Below are 20,193 nucleotides of genomic sequence, written 5' to 3'. Positions count from 1 at the left end.
GAGGGAACATGGGGAAGATATGCAGGGTGGTGCTCAGGCAGAAGGAAGGGCTCTTGGGCTGGGTGAGCCCTGGGGCATGAGATCCAGGAAGCAGGCCCCGGGGAATGAGAAGCCGCTCCGTAGAGCTGTCCCCTGAGTTGTGTTGGATGTGGACAGGAGTGCTTGGCTGAGGAGGGTGCCCTTCTGGCATGGGGCTCTGGCCACCTTTTTCTGACTCAGAGATGTCATATGAACTGCGCGGGGGCTACCTTCACCACACACACCCCTACCCTGATCAACAGTCGGGGTCCCCGGGTTTGCAGCTGTGACTGCTCTGGCTGCTTGCCCGGTCTCTAGGTGACTGGAAAGCTATTTCTCTGTCCCCCACGCCAGGGAAGTGGTGTGTTCCGGGGTGGCTAGAGATAAGTCGTTTCTGAGCTGACCACAAGGGGGCGTCCCAACCCCAGAATGCAGCAAAGATCCTGGAGAGCTTGAGCTCGCGACTGCTAGGGTAGTTAGGGGGAGGACGGGTACTGAGGTCGCTAATGTAATTCCGGATGGGGGTGCAGGAGAAGGGGGTCCTTTGCTCCCAGCTCAGGAAGTTTATCTTCTCTCATAAAATGTTTATCCTCACATTAAACAGAGACTGGAAGGAGCCAAGCCTCCCCTTGCTCAGCTCCCTCTCTAGGGTTGGGGGGAGGGGAGAAAAGCCCTCCTCAGGCTTCCCAACTCCCAAGATGGATGTGGTGAACTCCCCCCACCGTGCTGGGCATAGCCTGGGTGGGCCGCGCCACTAAGTCTGAGGCCAGCCACAAAGCCCCTTCAAGGTTCCCCTCCTCTGACCTTCAGAAGCCAGCCCCAGCCCCACCCCCACCCCAGTGACTAACAAACCAGGGCTTGCCAGACCCACAATCAGTTCAGCCTCTCAACCCCAGAGAATGTGAGGGGCCTCTTCTCAGTTTCTTTCTGACCTACCCTTCCTCCCCCTCCCCCCCAGAACCGCCCCACAGCTTCCAGAAGGCTGCCCCTGGCATTATGCTCCTAGATTTAACATACAATTATGTGGGAGTGTCCCCCCTCCCTCTTGCTGGGCCTGTGAGGGCAGATATGAGGGTGGGGACTGGGGTCGGGTCTTGGGCTTCAGCTCCCAGCTCTCCGCCAGGAGGCCTCATGGCCCCGCTCCAGCCCAAGCGAAACAAAGACAAGCACCAGGCTCCTCCAGGGATCAGACAGTAGATTGGACTCCGGGCAGCAAGAACCCCAAATTCCCTCCTGGGAAGTGCAGCACTGAGAAGCTGGGAAGCTGACTCAGGGGATGAGAACGTTCACACTCCTCTCTACTAGGGCTTCATTCTGGCAAAAGCAGGAAAGATAGGGAGGGCTTTCCAAAAGCCAGGTGTATGAGGGCCACAAACTGGAGGGGGCGAAAGCTAATCCAGCCACACCTGGCACGGGCTCTCCCCAAGGCATAGTCCTCACATCCTATCTTATCTCCTCCCCCACCAGATCCCCCACAGACCACAGTAACTCCAGCAGGACTGAAGGACCCTGCTGCAGCATCAGTTACTGTGACCAACTGCTCACCCCTGTAAGGATGCACACCGAGGCTGTCAAGAGCTGTCAACAGAAATGTATTCACCAGAAACTGGGCCGGCAGACCCATCTGGGCCAGACAGACCCATCAGGGAGCTGCATACTCCTAGGCTGGCCCCTTCCGTATTTGGACCCTAGTGAAATGTGCACAGTCTGCCCTCCCCAATGCCCGGGAGAGACAAACAGAAGGGAAATGCCACTGTTCTCTGTGATGTGGGGAGTGAAAGGGGTAGGAGTAGAAATCTGGTTATCCCTCCTGAGGCTCCCAGTGGAGCTGGGGTGCCAGAGGGTAATATGGTCCCAAAGCCAGGTGCAGACACCCACCCCCCCGAGGGGTAAACTCTTGATCCTAGCTGTTGGATCGGGTTGGGAGGGAGCCTCATAAGATCAAGACAGGCAGAAGTGGTAACTCTAAGGGCACCTGAGAGATACTATCCCCGAGGCCTACCAGTGCACAGGTGCTCTGGCTGAAAGCAAAGGTTCAAGTTCGTTCCAAGGCCCTTGAGTTACCAAAACATCCAAACCACAGTGATGTGTTGTGGCTGCAGAAGCTGGGGAGGAAATGGGGAGGGGCCAGGGAGAGGACCTGCAAGTTCCCAAAAGAAAAACCAGAAGTAGAGGGGGAGCCCCAAAGGTTGGCATCTGGATGGGCCCTGGCAAGCTGGAGGGGAGTCCACAGCAGTCTCAGGGCCTTGCATAGTGACACACTCACCACCTCTGGCATCACACAGGGACGCACTGGGTAAGGAAGAGCTGTTACCCTGCCCCACCCAGCTCATAGTCTTCCAGAGTTAGCCTATCTCAGTGTCCTGGACGTACGGATTGGAGGCTCGGCGTGACGGCCATGGGGGCGGGAGGGGATTCAGGCCAGGAACCAAGAGGTCAGGTGTTAAAGCTGTCCTAGCGCAGGTGGCTTCACGGAGCATGGAAGAGTGGGCAGGCAGGAAAGGCGTCTTCAGAGGTAGACGTTGAGGGTCTGCAGAATGCCCCGGCGGCAGAGCGGGCAGTTGCGGTGGTAGATGGGGTGGCGCATGAGGATTTCAGTGCAAGCCTGGCACAGGCACAGGTGCCGACAGGGCAGAAGCAGCACTGTCTTGCTCTGGTCCTGGCAGATGACACACTTCTTCCGCTCCTCTTGCTCCTTGAGCAACTTCCAGGGGTCTTGCCCAGCTACAGACTCCTCCTCATTGAGCCTCTCCCGGCCACGGGCAGGTGTTGCTCTGGCCATCCCGACCTCTTCCTCCTCTCCTGCCTCTGATCTGGGCCCTGCTTCGGGAAGAGTGTCCTGTCGCCAGGTCCTGGCTGAAGGCACCCTCCTCGGGCCGCCCTGAGGGGCCCCAGGAGCCCCTCCCCGGTTCGGCCACGTGGCCAGCTGCAGGCTGCGGCTCCAGACCCGGCGCCAGGCCTCCAAGTCCAGGGCTAGGCGAGACAGCCGCACGACATCCTCTCGGAGCCGGTGGTAGGATGGCCAGGCACAGAGCTGACTGAGCGCCCGGGTGGCCAGGCTCAGGGTGAGGTCCGGGTGCAGCACAGTCACCATCACTGCCAGCACGCAAGCCAGCAGCACCAGGCCGGTGACGTTGACAAGCACGAAGCTGGTCAGGAGGCGGGCAGCTGATGCTAGGAGCTCCAGTGCTAGCTGGCAGGGGGTCCAGAGGAGGATGGCCATGGCCACAGCGCTGCTGGAAATGTGGGCTAGGAAGGCAGCTACAATGTCCGTCAGCCTCCACAGTGGCCCCATTACTGCATCCCACAGCGCCAGCATCAGGGAGAAAAGGTTCTGAGTGCCAATGAGGCAGATGTTGACCAGGCTGTTGATCACGTAGGCCACCAGGCTCATGGCAATGGCACAGATGTCACAGGCCTGGCGCAGCAAAGCATGGCCACTGGAGACCACATTGAGAACACCCCGGTGCAGTATCTCCCGGCTCCTCAGTGCCCCGTGAGACGCCAGGTGCCCCAGGAGCTTTAAGCTCTCCAGGCCAGAGCAGCAGCTGTACAGCAAGGTACACAAGGCCTGCAGGCCCCCAAAGGTGAACCGGACCAAGGCTTCGATCAAGGCCAGCAATGAAAGCAGGACTCCGCGGCCCAAGTGCAAAAGACTAGTCAGTACCGTGTGTGGCAGGTTGTAGATGAAGGCCAGGAGCCAGGCCAGGGAAGCCAGAAGGGAGGACACCAGCAGGAAGTTGAGGTCCAACACCAAGGTCAGCAGGTCCAGCACAAGGCCCACCCCATTCACTATCATGTACACAGCCTCCATGATAGGGCTGTGGAGGTTAATCCAAAAGGAAGTCTGGCTCCAGGCTGAGGGGGGGGTGTCAAGGCTGATAATATTTGGGGACGTCAGGGATTAATCTGGAAGGGAAGTGAGCAGTCTCCAAGCCAGGGAGAACCAAGAATCTGAGGAAGAAGTGGGTTAGAGCGAGGTGGAGTCTCAGTGGAGGGAAAGGGGGCCAGGCGCCAGTCCAGGAGTCCCGGTTTTGAAGGCGGGCTGTCTGGGAGGGAAGAGGCCAAACATCTCTAAAGTGGAGGTGAGCCCAGGCTGGAGGAGAGAGCTCAGCTTTGGAGGCCTGGTGGTGGCGAACCACGGGCCGGGCAGTGGGTCAGACCGAGAGGAGGCCGGGAACGGATGGTTTCGGGCCGGGGCCGGGTGGGGGCGGCGCAGGCTGGGCGCGGGCTCGCGGTCCAGCTACGCAGGTACCCCTGTCCCCGCCCGGCCCCCGTCCTCTGGGCTCGCGGCGCTTTGCGTCCAACGCGGTAGTGGGAAAGGGAGTCAGCCTCAGCAAACCCCAATCGCGGCCTCTACTCCGCTGGGCGCCGCCATCTTGTGTGCGAAGGGGTGGGGCAAAAAGCGTGACAAGGGGGGCGGAACGACGAACTCCGGCCAATCGTTGAGAAGCAACCCGCAGGAAACATCGAGCACTCATTGGTCCGTTTGAACAGCGCCCAAACGTATTTACTCTCCGAAGGGAAGGGCGGGGATAGATTGAAATCCCCGTCCCCTTGAGGCGGCGATTGGTCAATTGACGGGCAGAGGCGGATTAAGCCTTCCTCCTAGCCCCGCCCCCAAGCGGAGCAGGATTTTGGACGGGGCCAAATACCGGTGCTGTTCTTCGTCCTGGCCCCCGGTCGTGAACTTTTTAGGGAGAGTTGAAGGTTACTACCTCTGAGCTGGGCTCCGGGATTGCACCGCCACCACACCCTCCTCAGACTCGCTGCCTCGTCCTCCTCTATTCATTCATTCATTCATTCATTTAGTCTATCATTTATTGAGCTCCTGCAAATACACTGGATACAAAAAATGTTTAAGAGGGTGTGCCTGCTCTCGAGCCGGTCACAAGGGGAAACGTATTGTTACAGGGGATTCCCAAACTGCTATTCCAAACTGTTTCCTCCAGCGTCATCAGCTTTTCTCCGCATCTTCAGGAGATTATCTCATTGTCTTTACGACAAGGAGACCACAGACCAGAAATAGCTCACAGTCCTTCACTAGTCCCTGTTAAATTGTTTACTTAAACATTCTAGTTAGATATCTACCCCTGGGCGGCTCTAGGTTCCTCAATAAGTTATCCTTTCCTTTAATATTCAAAATATATTTGAGACCCCATCCCAAATCTGTTGGGAAACCTGGTATTCTCTACTAATGCCAAGATACTTACTTGAGGCTCTCATCCTTCCCCTGGTCACCATCGCTTTAATTTCCTGCTTGTTTGAGCGCTTCATCTCCATCCTGGCCTGAACTCCTAAAAGTGTTCGTCCCCCTTCACCCACCAAACCCCAAACGCTACCTGAATCCCTCACCCCCCAAAGCCCCACTGATAGGAAGCTGAGTTATGCAGCAAGCCTTAACTGAGATGTGTCAGTTGCACCAGGGGTGACAGCACAGTGCAGAGCAAGGACTGCAGTTTCTAAAATTCCACTGGTTTTGCCCAGCCTCTCTCTCACACCTGTCAGGCCCTAACTTATTGTTTTCTCTGGGGAGACATGTTTTCCCTTCCTCTTGGGATTTCCTCTCCCTTTCTTTAGCCATCAGACTACAACTTCCTATTTTGTTATTTGACCTTACAGCACAGTCTGTCTCTACCCCCAACCCAAGCTAAACTCTAACCACAAAATGCTAATCTCTCTAAACAAGGGAGAATAATATAAGGATTTGTTTTAGCCTCCTGCTCAGAGCATGGTCTGTTGTGGTTATTGCTGCTGATGCTTTTATTGTCCAACTGTGCCTTTTCCCCCAATTTCTAATCCTGGCAAATACACCCACCTCCCCTTCAAGATATTTGATCTCCCCACCCGTAACCTGTCCTCTTCAGAAATGTTAGCTGTTCAATGAACACCTCCTGTGTTCCTAGTCTGTCTTCCTGCAGCACTTGATACCATTGGCCACTTCCTCCACCCTGGGCCCCTGGACATTACCCTCTCCTGTATTCTTTCATGGCTCCCTCTCCTTCCTACCTGATGATGTCCAAATCTGTGCCTTCAGCCTGAATCTCTCTTGCAAAGTTTAGGTTGCAACATAGACAGCGCCTGGATATTGCACTGGTGCTTCAGACTCAACATGTCCAGGGGCACCTGGGTGGCTCAGTCGATTAAACATCTGCCTTTGGCTCGGATCGTGATCCCAGGGTTCTGGGATTGAGCCCCTCATCAGGCTCCTTGCTCAGCGGGGAGTCTGCTTCTCCTTCTCCCTCTGCCTGCCGCTCCCCCTACTTGTGTTCTCTCTCTGTCAAATAAACAAATAAAAATCTTTAAAAAAAAAAAAACACACACACACTTAAAAAACAAACAAACTCAACATGTCCAAAACCAAACTCAGCAAACTTGCTGTGCCTACACTGTGTGCAATTAACCAGCCAGCTTTCCACAGCAAGAAAGACCTTCTCGGCAAGATCCTCTAAAACAGTATTTCCATTAGTTGGGGACCAAAGCTTCCCCTCTGAGTGATTTGAGACTCACCAAAGCCACTTTGGTTTTGTTTTTTGTTTTTCTTAAGATTTTATTTATTTGACAGAGAGAGACACAGCGAAAGAAGGAACACAGCAGGGGGAGTGGGAGAGGGAGAAGCAGGCTTCCCATGGAGCAGGTAGCCCGATGCGGGGCTCGATCCCAGAACCCTGGGATCACGACCTGAGCCGAAGGCAGACGTTTAAGGACTGAGCCACCCAGGCCCCCCTCACCAAAGCCACTTTGAATGAGCTATATAACCTTTGACTCAGCTGGTGACACAGCTGTGGCAGACAGAGGTTATGTGCGGCCACAATTCTTGTGACAAATGAATTGCTGTACTACAAAATGCTCTCCCTTCTTAAGCTGAAAAGTACCATGTGAACACAATGCAAAAGAAGTGCTGGGATGATGCCCCCTTGAAAAAAGCCAATGTACTTCCCTGTGCTGAACGATTATAAACCATTCCCCTTGAGATGACCGCGGAAATGGTGGTTGGGTTTGGAGTCAAGTGGCATCTCTACTAACTTGATCATGTTTCTTTCTCCTCCAGGACTGCGTTTCAGGTAAGAGCCTCTTCAAACCCACAGTTGCCAAAACGGGAGTCACCATCTGTCCAGAGGCTGGAGAAAGAAGACGAGAATGTTGGTGGAAAGAGCCAACGCCAACTGACAGTAAGAAAGAAGTTCAAATTGCTTACTAGTGTGAGTTGCAGTGATGGAGAAGATCTGCAGCCAGATCTTAAGAAAACTGAATGCCTAGAGGTATCCTTGCAGAATTTTATAATGGAAGTTGTATCGGGGAGTGGGGTCAACTAAAGCCCTCGGGCACCTTCCCCCAGGTTTCTGCTTTCTGCTGTAGGGCTAACTGTAGGGATTTTGTTTTGCTAGGTGGGAGATGCTCACAGGGACAATAAAAGGGGATTTTAGAGATGGGGTAAAACCATGAAAGAACGTCCAATTCAGAGGTCTTGTTTGTGGTATTATGTGTACTATCACCCTCCCCATTGGCTCCCCATCAAGCATTCAGTATAATCTATACTACCTCCATGGTTTTTAGAGTTGGATTTTTTTTTCCTTTTTGATCTAATTTTGCTTTTGACTTATACAAATCATTCACAGCTTCCCAAAGTCAAAACTATATTAAAAGGTACATTCATAGGTTTGTTTTCATTCTGCCCCCACCACCCTGTTCCCTCCGAGCACCAGCTAAAGGCCCCGCAAATCACCAACATACCAAAAAATGTTTTCCTTTGTCATTCAGGATCCAGGGCTTGGCATTGGCCCAGCAGAACTCATAACCCTAAACATCAGCTCTGCTAATGACCCTGTTCAGGCCCAAAAAAGCCTTTTTCTGAATCTCATAATGTCCTGGAAACAGGAGGTGAGTGTGTCCAAATGCCACAAACAAAACTCCTGAATTTTTATGTGGGGGAGGATTTGAGTAGTTGAAGTGCTTAGGTAAGAAAAGAAATACATTAATTACCTAGTCAAATCCTCTTGCTTTTCTTCTTGTTCTAATTTATGGTTCCAGAAGTACTCAGAAAGTAATGCAATAGCTGAGGAACATTTGCAATATTAATTCAGATTTTTTAAATGTGTATATAAATCTAAATGAAACATGCATACGTATTTAATAGGTTTTAGCTCTGTTTTGACGTAAGGAAAGGACTGAAAAAAAGCACCCCATAATTTTAGGCATTGATTTAAGACATTGTTGGGGGTGGGGTGCCTCGGTGACTCAGTCGGTTAAGCATCTGACTCTTGATCTCAGCTCGGGTCTTGATCTCAGGGTCATGAGTTCAAGCCCTGTGTTGGGCTCCATGCTGGGCGTGGAGCCTACTTAATTAAAAAAAATTTTTTTTTGAGGGCAAGTCAATGATGATAGGACTGACACGGTTAGCAAAGGTAAAGGGTGAACAAGGTCATTTTTTGAACCAAAAATCCAGAAGCATTTTTGTGCCACGTGCCGTGTATGGCACATGGTTGAACTTGTTACTAGAGCTCACATCAATTATGCTGACCATGATGGCATTCTCTGAACAATAGAAAGATTATATACAATGTTTTCTGGATCTGCCCAAAGATGAAACATCTTGGAAAGACATACATCACCTTTGGCCTTACTACCTCTCTGGGACACATGATGGGAATCCTGGCTAGGAGCTGTTGAAACAAGTAGATTTAATGTAGATGAGATATAAAAAGAACTTGAAGAGTGAAGCAAAACAACAGATTTTCAAAGAGCAAATTATGGTCTCGGGTGGAAAATGAAATTACTCTTTTTTTTTCAAAGATTTATTTATTTATTTTGAGAGATTGAGAATGAGAGAGAGAGAGTACATGAGAGGGGGGAGGGTGAGAGGGAGAAGCAGGCTCCCTTACTGAGCAGGGAGCCCGATGTGGGACTCGATCCAGGGACTCCAGGATCATGACCTGAGCCGAAGGCAGTCGCTTAACCAACTGAGCCACCCAGGCGCCCGAAATTACTCTTGAATATGCACTATTCGCAGATATTTGAGATGGACTGTTGTGTAATATTAAAAATATTGAGGGGCACCTGGGTGGCTCCATTGGTTAGGCATCCGACTCTTGATTTTGACTCAGATCTGATCTCAGGGTGGTGAGATCGAGCCCTGCTTCACGCTGGGTGTGGAGCCTGCTTAAGATTCTCTGTCTCCCTGGACTCTGAAAAACAAACTGAGGGTTCTAGAGGGGAGGGGGGTGGGGGGTTGGGTTAGCCTGGTGATGGGTATTAAAGAGGGCACATTCTGCATGGAGCACTGGATGTTATGCACAAACAATGAATCATGGAACACTGCATCAAAAACTAATGCTGTAATGTATGGTGATTAACATAACATAACATAATAAAAAAAAAAGATTCTCTGTCTCCCATTCCCTCCACCCCTCCACCCCTCCCTCTCTTCTCTCCTTCTCTAAAATATGTATATACATATAAATAATATTGACAAAAGTTTAGCCAAAAAATCTAAATCGGTTTGGTTATTTTACTTTGTTTACAACTGATGAGGCAATAGTAATACATTATTTTTTTTTACAATTTTATTTATTTATTTGAGTCGAGAGAGAGAGAGCACGAGCAGCGGGAGGGGCAGAGGGAGAAGCAGACTCCCCGCTGAGCAGGGAGCCCGACGTGCGGCTCGATCCCAGGACCCCGGGATCATGATCTGAGCTGAAGGCAGACGCTTAACTGGCTGAGCCTCCCAGGCTCCCCTAACACATTATTATTATTATTAACTGAAGTCCATAGTTTCCATTAGTGTTGACTGTATGGGTTTTGACAAATGTATAATGCCATGTATCTACCATTCAGTGTCATATGGAATATTTTCACTGCCCTAAAAATCCCCCTTGTTCCACCTATTCATCTCTTCCCTCCCTCTCCCTACCCCAGCTCCTGGCCATCACTAATATTTGTACTGTTTCCATAGTTTTGCCTTTCCCAGAATGTCAAATCATTGGAATCTTACAGTACAGAGCCTTTTCAAATTAGCTTCTTTCACTTAACAATATGTATTCAGGGTTCTTCCATGTCTTTCTGTGACTTGATAGCCCATTTACTTTTATCTCTCAATAATATTCCGCTGTAGGGGTACCAGGGTGGCTCAGAAGGTTAAGCGTCTGCCTTCGGCTCAGGTCATGATCCTAGGATCCTGGGATCGAGCCCCACATTGGGTTCCCTGCTCTGCGGGGAGCCTGCTTCTCCCTCTCCCACTCCCCCTGCTTGTGCTGTCTCTCACTCTCTCTCTCAAATAAATAAATAAAATCTTTAAAAAAATATTATTCCACTCTATGGATGTACCTACCCATTTGTTTATCCATTGTACTACTGAAGGACATTTTGGTTGCTTCAAGTTTTGGCAATGATGAATAAAGCTGCTGTAAACATCCACGTGCACGTTTTTGTGTGGACAGAAGTTTTCAGCTCATTTGGGTAAATACCAAGAAGAACAATTGCTTGATCATATGGTAAAAAAAAAAAGTTTAGTTTTGTAAGAAACCACCGAACTGTCTTCCAAAGCGGCTGCACCATTTTGCATTCCCACCAGCCATGAGTGAGAGTTCCTATTGCTCTACATCCTCACCAGTATTTGGTGTGGTTGGTGTTCTGAAATTTAGCCGTCAGAAATTGATGTGTAGGAGCATCTCATTGTTGTTTTAATTTGCAATTCCCCAATGACAAATGACATTGACATCTTTTCATATGGGTATTTGCTGTCTGTATATCTCCTTTTCTTAAAGATTTTATTTATTTATTTATTTATTTATTTATTTATTTATTTATTTATTTATTTAGAGCGAGCGAGCAGTACAAGGGGCAAAAGGAGAGGAAGAGAGAGAATCTCAAGCAGACTCCGTGCTGAGCATGGAGCCCAGTGTGGGGCCCAATCCCATGACCCCAAGACCATGACCTAAGCTGAAACCAAGAGACAGATGCTTAACCGACTGAACTACCCAGGCACGCAGTATTTGTCTTTCTCCAACTGACTTATTTCACTTAACACAATACATTCTAGTTCCATCCATGTCATTGCAAATGGAAAGATTTCATAATTTTTGATGGACGAGTAATAGTCCATTGTATGTATGTGTATATATAGGTATAGATATATGCCACATCTTCTGTATACATTTTTTTTTTTATGAGGTGTCTGTTAAGGTCTTTGGCCCATTTTTTAATTGGGTTGTTTTCTTACTGTTGAGTTTTTAAAGTTCTTTGTATATTGTAGATACCAGTTCTTTTTTTTTTTTTTAAGAAAGATTTTATTTATTTATTTATTTGGGGTGGGGGGAGAGCTCAGAGGGAGAGAGGGAGAAGCAGACTCCCTGCTGAGCAGCGAGCCTGATGCGGGACTCGATCCCAGGACCCTGAGATCATGATCTGAGCCGAAGGCAGATGCTTAACTGACTGAGCCCCCCAGGCGCCTCTAAATGACAGCTGTTTATTAGATATGTGTTTTGCAAATATTTTCTCCCTGTCTGTGGCTTTTTGTCTCTTCAGTCTCTCAACACTGTCTTCCACAAAACAGAAGTTTTTCATTTTAACAAAGTCCAACTTACCAATTTTTTCTTTCATAGATCATGCCAAAAAGTCATGCCAAACCCAAGAGCATTTTGATTTTCTCCTATGTTATCTAGAAGTTTTATAGTTCTGTCTACGACCATACCACCCTGAACGTGCCCGATCTTGTCTGATCTCGGAAGCTAAGCAGGGTCAGGCCTGGTTAGCACTTGGATGGAAGAGGTTTTATAGTTTTGCATTTTACATTTAGGTCTATGAGATTAATTTTTGTGAAACATGGAAGGTTTGTGTCTAGATTAATTCTTTTGCATATAACTATCTAGTAGTTGTTTTACTTCCCAAGGGATTAAATAACTTCTTTTAAATTCTAAAATACTTTCTAAATCTAAAGAAGCTACATTCTAATAAACTTAAAAGGACACAAACTTGACAGGACACTCTGTTAGCAAGGTTCTGCGGAAACAGGCACTCTGGTACATTGCTGGTAGGAAAGCAAAATGTTACCCACCAATGGGGAGGAGTTTGGCAATATCTACAATATCTACATGTGCATTGTTACAAAGCTGCAGTAATGAAGACAGTGTAGTAATGGCATAAGACAGACATTCATATAGACCAATAAATAGAGAGCCCAGAAATAAACTCTTGCATACATGGTCATCTGATCTTCAACAGGAGTGTTAAGACCACTCAATGGGGAAAGGACAGTCTCTTCAACAAATGGTGTTGGGAAAACTGGACAACCACATGCAAAAGCATGAGTTTAGACCCTTATCTTATACCATCTTCAAAAATTAAATCAAAATGGAATACAAACCTAAACATAAGACCCAAACCTATGAAATTCCTAGGAGAAAACACAGGCAAAGTTTCATGACATTGGGCTTGGCAGTGACTTCTTGGATCTGACACCAAAAACATAAGCGATAAAAGAAAAATTAGACAAATTGAACTACATTGAATGTGGAGGGTCTTGTGCCTCAAGCAATACAATCAACAGAGCAGCAAGGACAGTCTACAGAGTGGGGAAAAGTGCTTGCGGGTCATGTATCTAATGAGGGTTGATGTCCGGAGAACTCCTACCACTCAACGGCAGAAAGTCACATGGGGGAGGGGATTGTGTGCAAGACCTGAATGGACATTTCTCCAAAGATGATGTGTGTTTGGCCAGCTGACAAATGGGGGGAAGCTTGGCATCTCTGGTCATCAGAGTGGTACTAGTAGGGCTGAGGTGGGATGTCATCTTGTACCCAGTGGGATGGCTCCTATCAAGGAAACAGAAAATAGCAGGTGTTGGCAAGGATGTGGAGGGGTTGGAGCCTCCTTGTGCACTGTTGGTGAGATCGTGGAGTGGTGCAGCACTATAGAAAACAGTATGGAGTTTCCTCAACAGATTAAAAATAGAACCATCCCATGATTCAGCAACCCCACTTCTGGGCATATAAGCAAAAGAATTGAAAGCAGGGTCTCAAAGAGATATTTGCACACCCATGTTAATAGCAGCACTATTCACAATAGCCAAGAGGTAGAAGCAACCCATGCATCTGGTGACAGATAAATGTACAAATCAAATGTGGTCTACACATCCAGTGGAATACTATTCAACCATAGAAACAAATGAAATTCTGATACATGCTACAGCATGAATGAAATGTGAAGTCATTATGCTAAGTGAAAGAAGCCAGTCACAAAAAGATGAATACTGTCTGATCCCACTTATATAGCTATCTAAAGTAGTCAGATTTCTAGAAACAAAGTAGAATAGTGATTACTGGAGTCTAAAGGAAGAGGGAAAGGGGAGTTTTTGTTTAATGGATATAAAGCTTCAGTTTTCAAGATAAAAAAAGTTCTGGAGATCTATTTTACAACAGAATATACTTACCACTACTGAACTGTGCACTTACCAATGGTTAAGATGGTAGATTTTATGTCATGTGGGTTTTTGGTTTTGTTTTTTTTTTACCATAACTAACAAAACAAAACAAACAAACAAACAAAAAAAACCTACATATGCCTTTACCCTTTGACCCAGCAATCCACTTCCAGGAATTTACTGTTAAGACACTTTCAACAAAATAAAAATTTATTGTAACATTATCTGTAACATTGCAAAATATTGGAAATCATCCAAAAGTCCAAAGAGGAGATTGTTTGACAAAACTATGGTAGGTAAATCCAGTGGAGTACAATGCAGCTGTTAGAGAAAAGAAAGTGGGGGGAGCACCTGTGTAACTCAGTTGGTTAAGCATCTGCCTTCAGCTCAGGTCATGATCCCAGGGTCCTGGGATCGAGCCCCACATCAGGCTCCCTGCTCAGCAGGGAGCTTGCCTCTCCCTCTGCCTGCCGCTCCCCCTGCTTGTGCGCTCTCTCTCTGTGTGTGTCAAATAAATGAATTTTTTTAAAAAGATTTTATTTATTTATTTGACAGAGAGAGACACAGCGAGAGAGGGAACATAAGCAGGGGGAGTGGGAGAGGGAGAAGCAGGCTTCCCGCTGAGCAGGGAGCCCGATGCGGGGCTCAATCCCAGGATCCTAGGATCATGACCTGAGCTGAAGGCAGATACTTAACGACTGAGCCACCCAGGCGCCCCCAAATAAATAAATTTTTAAAATCTTTAAAAAATAACATAAAATAAAAAATTAAAATTAAATCAACAAACATGAGAAAAAATATCTAAAACTGAAAGCAAACAGAAACAAATGAACCCAACTATATTTCATATGAATACTATAATCATCCAGAAATGAGACAAGTAAGAACTAATTTTACACCCTCAGCCTGGGGGAAGAAAAGACCTCTTGAACTGTTTTTATTAGCTTTGCTTTTTGTAGTGGTGTGGGTGTAGCAAGTCTGAAATATTGCTGGGAGCCAGAGTTCTTTGGAAGAAGGGAGACATAAATATGGAATGCAGGAAGGCGAGGTAGAATCCCCCGGAGCTGGATCAGCATTGGAAGTTACCAGCATGGATGATGCTTTCTAACAATATATATATTATACACACACATATATATATACTATATAGATTAGGCTAGGTCTAGGGGAGCCTGGGTGGTTTAGTCGGTCAAGCGTCTGCCTTCTGCTCAGGTCATGATCTCAGGGTCCTGGGATTAAGCCCTGCATCGGGCTCCCTGCTCAGCGGGGAGTCTGCTTCTCCCTCTCCCTCTGCCCCTCCTGCTTGTGCTCTCTCTCTCAAATAAATAAATAAATAATCTTAAAAAAAGAATAATAGATTAGATATATATTACATATAATATGTATTAGTTTAGCTGTATTACATATGTATTATCTTATTTATAGATATTTTATATATATATAATCTATATTATATGTACATGATATGACATATTTTTCCCCAGCTCTGCCCACTGAAAGGGCTGAGAAACAGTAATACCCAGTAGCAAGGAGCATATCTGATGCCCAGATCTTGGTTTCTAACTACCATTCCCCACTAAAAAGAGTTGAGGTTCCTTGGGAAAATGGTTGATTACAGGGCGGGCAGAGAAGGTACAAGGTAAACTTGGTGTGCCAGAAAGAAAATAGTGCCAAAAATTATGGTGTATGGGGGAGGGAATGTCAAAGGATATAAGAGCCAGCTGGGAGATGGCCAAATCTGGGCTAATTTCAGCTTCAAAATAAATAAGGACAGTAGGAATAAAACCCATTGAATAAAATAGGAATCCATTAGTCTAAACTGGTAAGACAGATGAGTAAATGAGAAAGGAGGGCTTCTGTTTATGGTGCGGTGCTGACCCATACACAGGGAGGGAGGCTGGAGGTAGAAAATAACCACTGCAAAACTATCAGAGCGAAAACTGAACACTGTTCGGGCCAGAACCATTGAGGGATACTACCGTGTTCCTCATGTAGTATTCCAGCCTGGGTGCATCCCCATAATTGAAGCACAGGGATACATCAGACAAATCTAAATTGGCAAATAGGAAAGACAGAGTTTGGGGGATCATCGCAGATGAAAGGAGAACAGTGAGGCCTGAGGACTCAGTGTAATAGAGTTCTGGATGCATCCTGCACCGAAGCTGAGACACAGTCGCTGCAATGGACATTATTTTGAGACTTTTGTCAAACTGGAATATGGATCATAGAGTAGACATGTCTTTTTTTTTTTTTAAGATTTTATTTATTTGTTTGACAGAGAGAGAGAGTGAGAGCAGGAACACAAGCAGAGGGAGTGGGCGAGGGAGAAGCAGGCTTCCCGCCGAGCAGGGAGCCTGATGTGGGGCTTGATCCCAGGACCTTGGGATCATGACCTGAGATGAAGGCAGACGCTTAACAACTGAGCCACCCAGGCGCCCCAGAGTAGACATGTCTTGTATCAACTTAAATCTTTTATTTTTTTTAAAGATTATTCATTTATTTATTTGACAGAGAGAGAGAGACAGCGAGAGAGGGAACACAAGCAGGGGTAGCGGGAGAGGGAGAAGCAGGCTTCCCACCGAGCAGGGAGCCCCACGCGGGGCTCAAACCCAGGACCCTGGGATCATGACCTGAGCCGAAGGCAGATGCTCAATGACTGAGCCACCCAGGTGCCCCTCAACTTAAATCTTTTAAGTTTGATAACTGTTCCGTGGTTATATAAGAGAATAGCCTTCTTGGGGCCCCTGGCTGACTCAGTTGGAGGAGCGTGTGACTCTTAATCTCAGGGTATTGAGTTCGAGCCCCATGATGGGTGTAGAGATTTAAAAAAAATAAACTTGAAAAAAAAAAGTGAGAAAGAATAGCCTTGTTAGGAAATACTGAAGTATTAAGGGACCTAAGAGCATGATGTATGCAATCTACTCTCATGATTCATAAGAAAAGTAATTATACACATACACACACATATACCAAATACAATTTCTTTCTTTTTTTTTAAGATTTTATTTATTTGGGTGCCTGGGTGGCTCAGTTGGTTAAGCGACTGCCTTCGGCTCAGGTCATGATCCTGGAGTCCCGGGATCGAGTCCCACATCGGGCTCCCTGCTCGGCAGGGAGTCTGCTTCTCCCTCTGACCCTCTTCCCTCTCGTGCTCTCTGGCTCTCATTCTCTCTCTCTCAAATAAATAAATAAAATCTAAAAAAAAAATTTTATTTATTTATTCATGAGAGAGAGAGAGAGAGAGGCAGAGGGAGAAGCAGGCTCCCAAGAAGCAGGGAGCCCAATGCGGGACTCGATCCCAGGACCCTGGGATCATGACCTGAGCCAAAGGCAGATGCTTAACCATCTGAGCCACCCAGGCGCCCTACCAAATAAAATTTCTGGGGTGGCTGGCTGGTTCAGTCAGTAGAGCACTCAGCTCTTCGTCTCAGGGTTGGGACTTAGGGCCCCACGTTGGATGTAGAGATTACTACCAAAAAAAATCATTAAAAATTTTAATTTAGAGAGAGAATAAAAAAGCAAAAAACGTGGTAAAATGTTAATAACCTGTGACACTAAGTAAAGGGTATACAAGGACTCTCCGCTATTTACAACTTTCTGAATGTTTGACAGTATTTCAAAATAGAATTACATGTATACATATGGAAACTAAAACAAGGAAATAAAAATGTTTGCATGACCATAAAGGAAAAGATTCACATGCAAATATTCCCCAAACCAATGTCTTATCCAGAGACTATCTTCTGGCCACGATCAAGTTACAATCTCAGCTGAAGAGAGATTTGAAGAAATGTAGCAACATACTGCTTTTCAGAGTTTTCTTTTTAAGGTCTCTGCCTTGAAGAATTATTTTATTTATTTGATTTTTTTTAAGATTTTATTTATTTATTTGAGAGAGAGAGAATGAGCGATAGAGAGCACGAGAGGGAAGAGGGTCAGAGGGAGAAGCAGACTCCCCGCCGAGCAGGGAGCCCGACGCGGGACTCGATCCCGGGACTCCAGGATCATGACCTGAGCCGAAGGCAGTCGCTTAACCAACCGAGCCACCCAGGCGCCCGAAGAATTATTTTAAAAAGTAATAACAACAGGGCACCTGGGTGGCTCGGTTGGTTGGGCGGCTGCCTTCGGCTCAGGTCATGATCCTCGAGTCCCGGGATAGAGTCCCGCGTCGGGCTCCCTGCTCGGCGGGGAGTCTGCTTCTCCCTCTGACCCTCCCACCTCATGCTCTCTCTCTATCTCATTCTATCTCTCAAATGAATAAAATCTTTAAAAAAAAAAGTAATAACAACACAGCACGGGGAATATAGTCAATTGTACTGTCGCACCATTGTACGGGACAGATGGAGCTATACTTGGGAACGCAGTGTAATGTATAGAGTTACCGGCCTGTGTCTCCGTGCTCCCTCCTGCAATGAGCTTCCCCAAAAGCTTCCTGCTGCCCGGCTGACTAAGATTCTCACTGGAATACCCCCACCATTAGCTTGCATGCAGTGGCCAGGGACCGAAATGCCTATCCACAAGAGCATTTGTATGTCATGGTGAATGCCCAATGTGGACAAGAATCAAAAGAATCTGTTGCTGAAGAAAACAGGGATGATGAGGTTGAACCTATCGCTGAATTTAGATTTGTGCCTAGTGATAAATCAGCCTGGGAGGCAATGTCCACCGCAGTGTGTGAATGCCAGGCTTTGCATCCTGACCCTGAGGATTGAGATGGTTATGATGGAGAAGAATATATGAACAAGGGCGGGAGACATCCCTACATTTTATACCTATGAAGAAGGATTATCCCATTTAACAGCAGAAGGCCAAGCCACATTGGAGAGATTAGAAGGAATGCTTTCTCAGTCTGCGAGTGGAGTCCGGACAGAAGATTCAGAAGAGATTATGAAGATGGGATGGAGGTAAACTACACCAATGGTTGCTGGACAGTTTGAGGATGCAGATGGTGATCACTGAGAATGATTTATGCAGCTGTGGGATTCTGCTCATAACTAGGGAAGAACGTGGTGCCTCTTCTCCTGTGGAGTGGGTGTTGATGAAAGTCCTTTTCCTTCTCCAAAATTTACCTGAACCAGTTCTTTTTTTTTTTTTTTTTAATTTGAGAGAGAGAGAATGAGAGAGAGAGTGCGCACATGAGAGCGGGGGAGGGTCAGAGGGAGAAGTAGGCTCCCCGCCGAGCAGGGAGCCTGATGCGGGACTCGATCCCGGGACTCCAGGATCATGAACTGAGCTGAAGGCAGTTGCTTAACCAAATGAGCCACCCAGGTGCCCCTGAACCAGTTCTTTTTTGAGACAGACTATACTGAGACAAAAAGTTGTCAGCAACAAAAGAAACTATGACCTTTATTAACAAAGGTGAATTAACCTACAGGGTATTTGTAGTTTATCATCTACCCCAAAACTCTGTGTGTATAGGTGCCCTCTGAGTAGGCCCAGAGTTCCTGCCTTCACTATATGCATCTTCTGTAACCTGGCAGGCCTCCGTGGTGAGAATGCGCAGGCGCTTGAAGGTGTAGGTAGACTGGATGGGAAGGAAGGAGGCTGAATCTAAGATATACCATTTTAGAGCCTAAGGGTCCCCTTGCCCCTTAAAAAGAAAGACAAAGAGATCTCAGAGAAATCCTGGCCTCTGCTCATTTTTCACAGGGTTAAGGGTCTTTTTACTAATTTGGGACCCAGATTAATTCATTCAGGCATCTTTAGGGAGCCTCTTGGGAAACATCCTGGCCACATGGTATATCACTAACACAGATGCTTCTGACTAGCTTTTATTCCTTTCACCATGTTTCACCAGTCTGTTTTGTTAATACCTCTTAGGTTAGTTATATCCTTTAATTTCTAACCGCTTAGGGCTTAGGTTGGTTTCCATAACAATAAGTGAAATTAGAATCAAGTCCTCAGAGTACTTCAGTGATAATTGTTTTGTCTTTCTAATAGTTTAAGAAATCTAGGTCTTCGGGGCACCTGGGTGGCTCAGTCGTTAGGCGTCTGCCTTTGGCTCGGGTCATGATCCTAGGGTGCTGGGATCGAGCCCCCATTGGGCTCCCTGCTCCGCGGGAGGCCTGCTTCTCCCTCTCCCGCTCCCCCTGCTTGTGTTCCCTCTCTCGCTGTGTCTCTCTCTGTCAAATAAATAAATAAAATCTTAAAAAAAAAAGAAAAGAAATCTAGGTCTTCTATTAAAAAAAATAACAATGTGGGGCTCTGTCAAATAAATAAAACTTTAAAAAATAACAATGTATAGAGATATCAAATCACTGTGTTGTACACAGGGTAACATTTTGGGTCAGCTAGGATCAAATAAAACGTTTTGGTCATGATCCTGGAGTCCCGGGATCGAGTCCCGCGTCGGGCTTCCTGCTCGGCGGGGAGTCTGCTTCTCCCTCTGACCCTCCCCCGCCCCATGTGCTTTCTCTCTCTCTCTCATTCTCTCTCTCTCAAATAAATAAAATCCTTAAAAAAAAGTTTTTAAATAAAATAAAATTCTGGGGCACCTGGGTGGCTCAGTCAGGTAAGCATCTGTCTTCAGCTCAGATCATGATCGCAGGGTCCTGGGAAGGAGGACCCACATCGGGCTCCCTGCTCAGCAAGGAGCCTGCTTCTCCCTCTCCTTCTGCCCCTCCCACTTCTTGTGCTCTCTCACTCTCGCTCTTTCTCAAATAAATAAATAAATAAAATCTTTTTAAAAATAAAATAAATAAAATTCTGAGGAAAAAATTTAAAAAAACATTAAAAGAGTAAAACAATAAACACCAAAT

At 46.8% G+C, this 20,193-nt stretch overlaps 1 protein-coding gene and 1 pseudogene across 1 annotated transcript; one reads left to right on the top strand and one right to left on the bottom strand.

Moving 5' to 3' along the window:
• Nucleotides 1-1,294: 1,294 nt before the first annotated feature.
• RNF26 (ring finger protein 26) lies at nt 1,295-4,391 on the bottom strand. The gene has a single exon (XM_027581360.2). The coding sequence runs from the start codon at nt 3,830-3,832 to the stop codon at nt 2,528-2,530; it is 1,305 nt and encodes a 434-aa protein (XP_027437161.1). The 5' UTR covers nt 3,833-4,391; the 3' UTR covers nt 1,295-2,527.
• Nucleotides 4,202-18,394, top strand: LOC113913736 (annotated as a pseudogene).
• The last annotated feature ends 1,799 nt before the right edge of the window (nt 18,395-20,193 follow it).

The sequence above is a fragment of the Zalophus californianus genome, chromosome 11, assembly GCF_009762305.2.
Source record: "Zalophus californianus isolate mZalCal1 chromosome 11, mZalCal1.pri.v2, whole genome shotgun sequence".
NCBI lineage: Eukaryota > Metazoa > Chordata > Mammalia > Carnivora > Otariidae > Zalophus > Zalophus californianus.
Note: the sequence above shows the minus strand (reverse complement) of the source record. Positions and strands in the feature narration are given on the sequence as shown.